This window comes from Orussus abietinus, unplaced genomic scaffold (assembly GCF_000612105.2).
Source record: "Orussus abietinus isolate OABI.00-Male unplaced genomic scaffold, Oabi_2.0 scaffold20, whole genome shotgun sequence".
Taxonomy (NCBI): Eukaryota; Metazoa; Arthropoda; class Insecta; order Hymenoptera; family Orussidae; genus Orussus; species Orussus abietinus.
The window spans coordinates 883,037-894,398 of record NW_019394282.1 but is presented as its reverse complement, the minus strand read 5'-3'; the positions used below and the strand labels follow the sequence as shown (position 1 = coordinate 894,398).

Genomic DNA, 11,362 nt, shown 5'->3' with positions numbered 1-11,362 from the left:
ATTTTACGCGATGTTAAAGCCATTCTGCTTACTGAAAATTTGGGTGTGGGAATTTCAATGCGTGGTTTAGAATATATGGTCTAAGTGTTGCGTCCGCTGAAACGCGTCTATGAGCTACATAGTCCGTGGCCAAATTCTCCATGCACTGCACTCTATTGGAATACCCAGGAACTAATAAAGTCCAGTGTTCAATTATTTTGCTTATTCGATTGCAAAGAGCGTCATCTCGAAATCCAACAATCGATTAGGAGGGTCGCAGAAAGGTGGTGAGCCATGTCAGAACAGTAAGTACTTTTTTCCTTGATGTTTGTAGATAAACGTATAAAGAATGATCTACTTCTTTACTTTTTGTTATCGCACACTAATTTGTATCATAACTTTAATGAAAAGTATGCATAAAAGCTTTTATTAGGGAAAAACGCGAATGTAGGTTAGAATCGGCAATGGTTATGATATGACGTACCTTACTGTATTTGTTCAGTACGTAATTAAACCTTTTTATAGTCTAATTAAACGTTATCGACTCAGTCAATAAGTAAGTCTTGTAAGGTTTTTGCAAAATGTAGTATTAGGTTCTTGTTATGAACATGTGAATCTGTTTATAGTGATGATACTTTACTGGACGAGGATTTGGGCGATGAAGAATATGATCTCTGCAATGATGAGGAAGAAGCGCTATTAGCGGATGACTATGAAATCGGCAGGGTAAGATTCTGGAATGATATTTACTTTGCTATTACTTGAGCTGTTTTAATCAAACAGATTATGATTCTTGGAAAGAACAACAATATTTGAGTTACTGATGAATACAAAAAAGTATTTATATATTATAACATACTCGAATACGTTCTTGTATATGATTATTTAAGAAGAAACAATGTCATACCATCCATTATATAGGACTCAACAATAATCAATAAGAAACAGGACCAGAGTAATTTTAGTTTTTCTTGCTATAACTTTATATAGGGTATGGTAAATAACATTCCCACACTGAAACAAATATTGAATTGTATTTCCAAGCTTCGTCTAGATATAATTTTCAGATCTCCTGGTGACTCATAGCGTTATGCAACGGTCTTTGTCTTCATAAAATTGTACCTGTATTTTTGTTGAAATGCTTAAACTCTTATAAAGTATTATAAATACGACAGGCTCTATCATATTGCAATGTATGAAACAGATTGGAGTAATGTTATCTTTCTTCCCGAATATTTCTCTTGGAAACCATTTAAGAAAATGTATTCTTTTGAATTATACCTCAAATGGAAATATGCCTTCGCTGCGTACAGAAGACAAATATTTAACAAAGAATACTATATTTGGATCCTCCATTTAGGCACTTTTAATGAGGGTGTTGTGTTTTAAAAGTTTTGCGTATCACCGGTCCATTGTTATATTTATAGCGTATTCTAAGTATTTTAAGACTAAAAAGTTCTCTTATGATGTGACAACTACATCACGAAATATTTATGTAAAATGAACCAGCTGCATGCGTTTAAAAACTGTATACCTTTTATATAAACTTTGCTTCGCGGCGTCTTATAAAATGCATGTGAAGACAATATTAAGATCTGTACATACACACACCTCTCTGCCATTTGAAGGTAAATGGAAAGGATGCAGTGAAAAGGAAATAAAAGTTCAATTTACGGGGCTCCGTTGTCAATTTTTTAATACGTAATTTCTTACAAATTTTCTGAAGGAAAAGATCCTTAACAAAGGAGTATACATTAAAAAATTAATTGAAACTTTCACATTGTAATTTATTTATTTACATCTTTAAAGAAATCAATAAAAATTACTAGCACTTGGTGACATTGATATGTACAATACCATTATACTGATGATGAGTGAATACTGTTTAAATATTTATACTCTTTGAGTTCAATTATTTTCTTGCATATGCTTAACTTTCAAATTTCCTTTCCTCTGTTTCATTGATCTTAAATATAACTAAACACCTAAGCAATAGTCACTGCTTACATACTTTTTATAGGCTGATCCATTCAGTAGCAATGAAATATCAATTTCAGATGTTACCCAATTATTTTATATTCAAAGCACCTTTGAAATATGATCGGTCAATGTAATTCATAATAGTCCAATTCGAATTGCATGATGTACAACCAAAACTTCATTTTTATCATTGGAAGGTTCCACGTAAGAAACAAATATATTGAAGCAGTTAATTAATTTCGGTACTAATATGAATTTGTCATTTACATTCAATGTATCAATTTGTTCTCCAACAGTTATAATAGAGTTCAAGGTTAAATATTTCCGATACTATTGAAAAGATTCAAACTGCAAAGAAATGATAAGATTATTTGCTGTCATCTGAAAGTATGTCACTTATGTCATTCCTATATTTTTCTCTCTCATAATTGTATAATGTTATGTGAAGTGTCTTCGTTGCAGATTTCTGTTATTATTGGTTGTATTTTCTATCAGAATGATGTTGAATAATTGATTCTTACGATGAGCCGTTCAATTACTCTCTTAAGTTATTCTAGTACTGTGAATCACTATCCAGTAGCCTTGTCGAACATTTAGCTCACAACTTTACCATTAAGATTCCTTGCGTAGGGACATTCTGTTATTAGAACTATTATTCTTGAGTGTGAATTTAAGATTATGACCATAGCGAATCATCTGCACTTTGATATGTAGCAGCATTACGTAATTCAGTCACAAATTGCATTTGTTTTCATCTTTTGTCTTCAAAAAGTTTGTTCACAACACGTTCTTTTGGGATGTTTTACGCCCATTTTATACAATTTAGAATCTTAGCATGAAAAATATTTCTTTTATGCATACATTAAGAACTCACAAGACTGGAATATACGGTACTGCTACATTCAAGATTACATTTACTGCCTCCGTAATTGTTAACCCTTTAGCACTCGTATAAAGATACCTTTGTAATAGGATAGAAAATACTTTATAATTTCATAACTGTATATGTCTTTTAAATCGTACAATTTTCTCTATTTTTTTTATTTTTTTTAACTCTGACCATTTTATTAACATTTAGTTCACATTTGCAGCTAGCATTTCAAAGTAGGATGATTTTAAACGGTAACATTTATGTTGAAGTGACAAAAATGTGTACATGAGTGCTTAAGGGTTGAAAATATTGGAAATGTGAATTTCCATAAATCTAGATCATGAATATCTATCAATCGAACTTATCTCGTATATGTCTGTCAATCGAACTTCTGAAGTTTGAAATGCGACCTGTTGATAAAAAGTACATAGCTATATTTGCGTTTAGTAGGCCCTTCGATATCTTGCAAGCTTGTATGGAGAGAAATATTTCATTTTTTTATTGCGATCAGAGAAAAGGCTGAAGACGCGTTAGGATTCTTAAGAATGATTTGTATACTTCAGATCCATTCTTAATTTATATACTTTGTGAAATGAATCCTAGTGTTCATTAATTTTTTTTTTTTTTACTATAAGCATAAGGTCACATCACATCAACTACAATTCTTAACGAAGTATATCGAAGATTGAGCAAATTTTTTTTATATGTCAAAGCACAAAAATGTTATAACAATCATTATAGAATGTCTTCTTCAAGTGCTGTTAAACAATACTGCAGAATTGTTAATTTAAATTCACGTCATCAGTTAAGGGATTCTCTATTAGTTTGATCAGCATTTTGGATAAAAACATAATTAGCATCATTTTCGTCAAACACGTCCTCGCGGCCTTTTATATTCCCATTATTAATGTTCCATACATGGGTAGGACATTACTGCTAAGAGCATTTCTTCGGAGCGGTACAGAAGGAAAACCTGTTGATGCGGTCCCAGCGTTTGCAAATATTTTTTTTTTATATAAAAATATAGCTTTTTCCGCAAAACCTTCTACACTAAAGCTATTTCAGCTTCAATGCTACACCTATTGCGAATACATATCCATATATAACAAAATATGCGTAGAAAAACAAAAAATAATTTTAAATTCCTAAAATTACTCTACGTTCATTACAAATGTTTGGCAATTTAATTCCCTCGAGCAGCAGAATAGCTATAAGGGAGAAGAAGAGACCGATGACGTGCTGGACTTAGGAGTCATGGATCCTCTCGACGACTTAGAAGGAGAAGATGAAAATATAGAGTATAGAAGCGAGACCAATAACCGTAACGAAAATGAGTTTTACAAAGAAGAGCGTCACGAGACCAAGTATTACAAGCAAGAGGAACAGGAAGGCTTCAAGAACATGCAGGACTCCCAAAGTGAAGAAGGACCCTCGCAAGAAAGTGGAAATGCTCTGAGAGACCTTCGAGAGAAGCTCCAAAAGAATTCGCAGAGAGATTTCTACATCGGCAATGCTCAAGGTTTGGAAGACGATGACTGCGAAGATGCAAAGGAGAGGAGGAACAGATTCCAAAACGAAAGGATCATCGTTTCACCAAAGATGAATAACGAAATTCCGGATTCTCTGGAGAATGTTGTTACGGTGGAACAACCTAGACAACCGTTTCGAGGCAGAGGTAGAGGACGAGGCATCAGGGGGACCAGAGGTGGACGTTTTGTTGGGCAAAATAACTCAAATTTCAATCCAAGGTATTCATTGAATCTATTTCTTTTTCCTTCATTACCATTACGATATAATCATTCATTCCTTTACTGTATAATTTCTCTCCCTCAGATTCGCTGCTCCACGTGGACCTTCCTTCGACAACCAGCAACCACAATTTCGACCTCCGCTGTTGGACAACAGACCTCCGTTTCTTGGACCGAACACCGTACCTAATCAACAAATGATCTATCATCACAACAATCCACTGGGAGGAACACCGTTCCAACAATTCCCGTCGAATGTATCCATGCAAGGGCCGATGCACTTTGGGGAAAACAGACCTCCCTTCAATCCTAATCAGTACCAAGGGCCCCCAGGACCTCCGGTTGTTCGAGTGGTGGGACCAAGAACGGATTTTGGTCCACGTGCTCCAGGACCTGTCGCACCGTACAATTGTGCCCCGAATCAACCTCCTTATATGCCAAATCAAGTGGCACACTTCCAAAACCAGCCTGTACTCGTGCAGGAGAATCAAGGACGCCCACCGCAGGGGAACCAGGGGCTGATGATCCAAGGAAATCCTTCTGGCCATCCGATGCCTGGTAACCAGGGACCGATAATGCCAGGGAACCAGGGGATGCCAGGGCAGATATTTCCTCGAGCACCGGTACCACCTGTTGCCCTACCACCAGGACAGAATCACCAAAATGTGCCGATGCCTAGTCAACCTTCTTTCGAGAACCGACCACCTTTCCAAGAGCAGTTTGATGCAAGACCTTCGTATGACTCCAGACCGGTATATAACGAACTACCATCGATCAACCAATACACCACCCCTAATGCTCCTGCAATGTCTCAGCAGTCCAGTCCAGGCATATCTGGAATGCCTCCACAACCAAATCCCAACATACCTAATGTACCTTTGCCACCAGGACATAAGATCTTGATAAATCCACATTTTAGAGGTGCTGTGCAGCCTGCAGCGGATGGTAAGTGTTCGTTGCATAGTACTTAGACTGATTTAGAAAGAGGTAATCAATGCGAAGGATTAGATAATTAATTAATTTCTCTAATTGACAGCGAGGTTACTTTGGGACTCTAACCAACATCAACAGGCGAGGTTACCTCAGACACCTCAAGGTGAACAGTTCATTCAATCACGATCTCCATATCAGGGTCAAGCAAATTATACACCAACTTCTGCGTCGTCTACTCAACCGCAAACGTTTCAATCCCAAAGAAATGACGTATGTATTTTTTTTTTTTTTTATTAAGTGGAAGTCGTAGGTGATCCAGGTAATTGATTATGTTATCGTATATGTGCAGGATCCATATGCTTATTTTTCGGATGTATGGCAAGAGAACAAACCGCAAAAGCCTCCTACCAGTTCGGGCAAGTCTTATCCGGCTGAAAGTGGTTACTCCCGTTCTAACAATTACGAAAATTACGAGGAGAAATACAAAACCGAAAATGAGTGGGAGCGTCGCCCGAGTTATCAATCGGTAAGAATAATCGTCAGATTTAATTTTATTGCAGATAAATCTGTATATAGACCTGTTTCGAATAAAGATATTTGAATTGTATTAAGACATGCTGCACTCAAAGTACTTACAGTACTGCGGACTTCCCCAATGTAAGTTCCATTCTCACCGCTGTGAATGAGAAATGTTAAAAGAAAAGTATCAAATGGACTAATCGAAGTTTTGAGACACTGAAATGAATTTGATGTGATTTTGTTGTATATTGTCAATGTTCTGTTTATAATTATAGGTTTTTTTATCCCCCCATTTAGGAACAGATTCCCATTTATCGAGACAGAGATCCACCAGCTTCTTGTAACATGGCAGATCGTCTACCAAAGAATTGTGTTCCTATGGTAAACAATACGTACCGCAATGAAAATTATGATCAGCCACAATTGCAACAACCACCTATCAACAGACCAACAAATGCTCCTATAAGAGGGGCAAATAGGATGCCACTAAAACGAGTTCCCGAGCCAGCAGAGAAAATGCCTCGGGACCTGAGTCCAAAACGAGCGAAAACAAACATTAGAAACTTACAAGAAGTCAAAACCATTGATACACATAATGACACCATACATGAGAAAAGAGTAAGTCTATTAAACTAAACCTATTTGTTTTATTGGCGACGAATTCGAAATTTATGCCGTTACTAAAATTACTATATATATATATATTTTTTTTTTTTTAGGAGGAAGACAGTGATCCAGAGATGCGAGAGTACAGGAAGAAATTAGAGGAGCAGAAACGCCTTCGGGAGAAGATTCTACGAGAGAAAGAAAATCGTAGAAAAATGGCTGCAATGGAGAAGCACTCCGAGGAAGCGAAGACCAGCGAAGTGATCACTACCTCTGGTTAGTGTTCTCGCAATAAATAAATATTCCTTATTCTTGAAAATTGATTTGAAGTTAATAAAATGAGATTGAACAAGCAAGACCTTCCAGCAACGCAAGAGAGCATTACGTGCAATTATGTTGATTAGGCGCAAGTTTCTTATTAAGCGAATTTTTATTCAGTCTCCCTAATGGGACCTTGAGTACGGGAAATTAATTCTAGCTTGGGATTTACTTTCAGAAAGTACAATGGAAGAGGTGAAACCAACGGTAGCTGTGACAGGAGTGGCAAAGTCATCAACAATGACCATAGCTCGACCAGCAATTGGTAGAGGACGTGGCAGACCTTCAAATGCACAATCCTCAGAGGTATTTTACTAAGAATCCCTCATTATTCTAAGAATTGTGATATTATTGACGATATAAAGAGTATCAATCTCTGATAAACAATTCCCGTGTGGATTTTATAAATCTGATATTAACTTGTAACGTGAAGGGGGAAAGGGTTTTAGAAAAATAATGTAGAATTCCTTTTCACTTTATATAACAAGATTCCAATGTTTGGAACTATTATATTCACTGAAATTACTTATTGACTGAAACTGAAATGCGTATTATTTTTTTCTTTTTACTGAATACGTCGCTTTAGCTTCATAGCTCATTTTTGAGCTGTGTTGTTAACGTGTCCAGATTGTTACAATCAAGATACATTAATGTAATACTTGAGCTAGACAAACGACAAACTCGAAAAAATCATATACTATGTTTAACTAAGAAGTTTCCAAAGTATTAAAATTAACTTTGGGTTGGTATGGTCAGTACTTGTTAATAAAGCTTCAAGTGCTGCATTTCAATTCCTTTTTTTACTTCTATCACATGGATTTAAACTGTATGATTTCTTTTATGTATAAATAAAATACATTTTTAACGATATTTTGTTTATTTAATTTCCTTCAATTATTTTATTTACATAAATCACCGAGAGAACATCAACTTAGAAATATCAATTCTTATTACGAAGGATTATTCTGTACTATTGCCTAACAACTAAACTGTATAATTGCAATTAAATTTCATATTTTTATCGCTGTGTGCATCTGATCGTTACGTTCATACAAAGTATTTCTTTTAATTACCTAGATATTAATAAATATCATTTTTATTTCAGGAAACCACAGGACCTGGAGTTCGGATAGTACGAACGGTACCAGGAACCCAGCCTTGCTTAACAAACGAAAACGCAAGACACATGAACACTACTATTTCTGTGGTACCTACAAACGAAGATACTCAAGCACGTCAATTAGCTACCCAACCTGGAACTCGAAGAGTGGTTATACACAAGCCTTTGTCGGCATCACAGATGAAAATGATAAATATGCAGAAAGCGGTCTCAAATGCGCAGAAACAAACATCTTCGAGCAACAGTGGCGTCTCGAAGACAACTGGTACAATAGTTCAAAAGATGGCAGACAGCGGACAGCAGAGAGTAGTCTCTCAAAACGTTTCTGGAGGCGTTTGCCAGAAGGTTGTTGTCAATACTCAAAATAACCAGAGAGTAGTGGTTCAAAAGTTACCAGGTCAAACTAAAAAAGCTGCAGAAACCACAACGAATACAGTCAAAGTGGAAAATCTAGCAGCTAGCACATCAGAGGCAAAGATTCGACGCATGTGTCAAGGCATCGGAACAATCGAGGTGACTATATTTACTTGATAAAAAAAAACTGCAGCCCTTTCTTTTTGTTCCTATCTGATGGTCACAACTGGCGCAAAATTTCCTACATTGATTTATAGTTTGTTTATTTTTAAATTTTGATTTCGATGGTTTGTAACACGATCACAGGATACTTTCAATTCCACTCAATAATGTTTTAATGCACTCTTCCTTCTTGTTACATAGAAGGATTAAAGAATATTTGTTGCTCTAACATCTTTCGTGGATTTTATTAACATTCCATCAATTTATGATATCTGACTAATAGCACTAATAACATTCGGTTATGCAGTGAGTACTTCAGTTCTATTTTATGATTGCATTACAGACAGAACAATTATCGATGCAAAATCTATCACATAATTAGAGATTTAGTTATTTGAAATGAAAGTTGAATGGTTATAATGAAGACAATTACCTGCAAATTATTTATCTTTACATGTTACATGCCGCATTACATGTCACGTTCAAATCATGCTATATTTGTTTGTTAGTATTGGAAACAGAATTACTTAATTTCAAACTGAAATGCTATGAGCATTGATTTATTATTAATGAGCTATCATGACTTATTAGTGAATTTCACTTTTAACTTAGTGATTTAAGGATGTGCTTAGCCATCGGGTTACTATAAAGTATTCGACCAAAGGCCAAATTTTATATTTCTTATATATCTAATGAGATATATTGTTTCATAATCTCAAGTGCTTTAAGAGCTTCATACATTCAGAACTATTATATAAGTTCCGATGTAATCAAAAGCAACCACGCAAAGAGAAGTAAACGTTATTTTTATATTCTTAAATTTTTATTGCGATTGCGAAATGTATGTTGAGAAATGCGTTTGCATCTACTGATAGATATAAGTCGCTTGTTGAATAATCTGGCAAGGACCAGTATATAAGAATTCTGTTACAAAGAAGTTTAAAGTATTAATTGTGTTAAAAGCAAAGTATAATCGATATATCTAGCGCATGCGAAGTTTTTGCAAAATACGTTACCATTACTTGTTCCTTCACTGTACTTAAATTATGATGCTTAGAGGTATTCAAAGTACAAAGCATTGTTACCTTAATTTTTCTTACTCGAAATTGTAATGACTGTAGTCTTTAACAAAAACGTACTACCATTTAAAGACAGAAGCAAAAATATCTACAAAACTGCATGAAATTGCATTTTACGTTTCCTCTATGGGTTTGAAAGATTTGCGTTATTTCGCTTATGAATTCTTACGTGTTTATTCAATTTTCCTAATTTTTTCATTAAGATAGTATTCTTAAGTTTGTTATTTTTGTTCATCTTTTATAACAGCGCCAGTCGCTCTATATAAAATAAAAGGTCTATTCTTAAAACAAAAACTGTATTAATTATGGTTTTTTCCGTTATTTCGTGTTGTAGAGCATACACATGGGTGAACGTAGTGCCACAATTGTGTTTAAGACGCAGTCTGCCGCCTTATTGTTTCACAAGAAATACCAGCGCAAAATGCTCGATCTGTCGCTGATTACGGTTCGCCTGATACCACAGCCAGGTGGCAACAGAACGACCACTGCGGTCCTCAAAAGATCGTAATATATAGAGCACTTAAATGGGGATATTTTCTTTATTTTAATATTAAATAATAATTTTCAGTTTACAGTGACAGATTAGATTATGCCATAATTCATAGAAAGTGTTGTGATCGTCATACTGCAAATCAAATAATCACAGTACATTAGTGCGCACCTCTGTGTCTGTACTTTGCATAAAAATCTTGTCGATTGAGACAAAGATGTTTTCAGGAAGGCAATTGTGGCAATTACCGGACAAATTAAACTACGATACCAGCTGAAGGATACATTTGTATATACAAACAAAAATTTGGTTTATATTTCATATATTGATTTTCTTTGTATCTAGACTTTTATGGTTTATTACATAATTGTAATAAACTTTAAATACCTAGAGTAGCATAGAGTGCTGCATTTATGGTCATATACCTAAAAGTCAAAGAAACAGTAATGAAATCCTTATTTTCATTGTTTCATTAAAGCATATATGTATAAGTCACCGTCGTTTAAGATACTGTAAAAAAAATATTAAGTACGCGTTTGAATGATTACATAAATAGAATTATGTAAATGATTATTGTATATATACTAGCGTACTCGTGTATGTCTACAAGAACATATGCTTTTACTAAATGTAAGCGTGTAGTTACGGCATCGTTATTGTAAAGCTAGGCTGCCTGTGAAATATAGGCACCTTTATTGATAAAATAATGTAACTGGTAGGGGGTATTGACCATGATGTTTTACATACACATAATTATTACCTATTCCCGTTGTCTTAACTTACTGAACATCCTTTTTCTGTATAAATAGTTAAGACCATTGCTAAGCTATAATTTTTATAGATACCGTCCCATTACTACCATTGGATTTTAATTAACAGACAGGAAGAAAAAAACTGCATGATAAACTGTATTCACCGAGCAGAGATATGTATATATACACATATATAAGAAATTATATAAAAAAATTTGTCAACCATGTTTTCATGTTCTGGATAAGTTTTTTTTTTTATACAGACAATAATATAATGATTTGATAAGAAACGTTTGATTTATTTCATCTTTTTGGCCACGTTGTCCCTCCTGCTTTTTTGTATGTCATTTTGTCAGAATTGACAGAGAAGAGACAACGAACAATTATGTTTATTATATTTTGTCGAGTCTACATTTAAATGGATTTTTGCATTCTTAGTGACGTGAAAAAT

General features: G+C 34.7%; 1 protein-coding gene across 2 annotated transcripts; it reads left to right on the top strand.

Annotated features, from left to right (window-relative positions):
- The first annotated feature begins 191 nt into the window (after nucleotides 1-191).
- Nucleotides 192-11,201, top strand: LOC105694600 (RNA-binding protein 33). Of its 2 annotated transcripts, XM_023434947.1 has the most exons (12): nucleotides 192-284; nucleotides 606-705; nucleotides 4,031-4,578; nucleotides 4,664-5,523; nucleotides 5,615-5,781; nucleotides 5,861-6,037; nucleotides 6,124-6,168; nucleotides 6,328-6,648; nucleotides 6,750-6,912; nucleotides 7,133-7,260; nucleotides 8,060-8,587; nucleotides 10,004-11,201. In XM_023434947.1, exons 1-12 carry the CDS (start codon nucleotides 274-276, stop codon nucleotides 10,175-10,177), a joined length of 3,222 nt encoding a protein of 1,073 aa, XP_023290715.1. In that variant the 5' UTR covers nucleotides 192-273; the 3' UTR covers nucleotides 10,178-11,201. The 2 variants fall into 2 exon arrangements, with proteins under 2 accessions (XP_023290715.1, XP_012270866.1); XM_012415443.1 differs by lacking the exon at nucleotides 6,124-6,168.
- Nucleotides 11,202-11,362: the final 161 nt, after the last annotated feature.

Coding starts and splice junctions, on each gene's coding strand:
- LOC105694600 (XM_023434947.1), top strand. Junction 6,038..6,123: donor GTCGCCCGAGTTATCAATCG/GTAAGAATAATC, acceptor AATTGTATTAAG/ACATGCTGCACTCAAAGTAC. Junction 7,261..8,059: donor CAAATGCACAATCCTCAGAG/GTATTTTACTAA, acceptor TTTTTATTTCAG/GAAACCACAGGACCTGGAGT.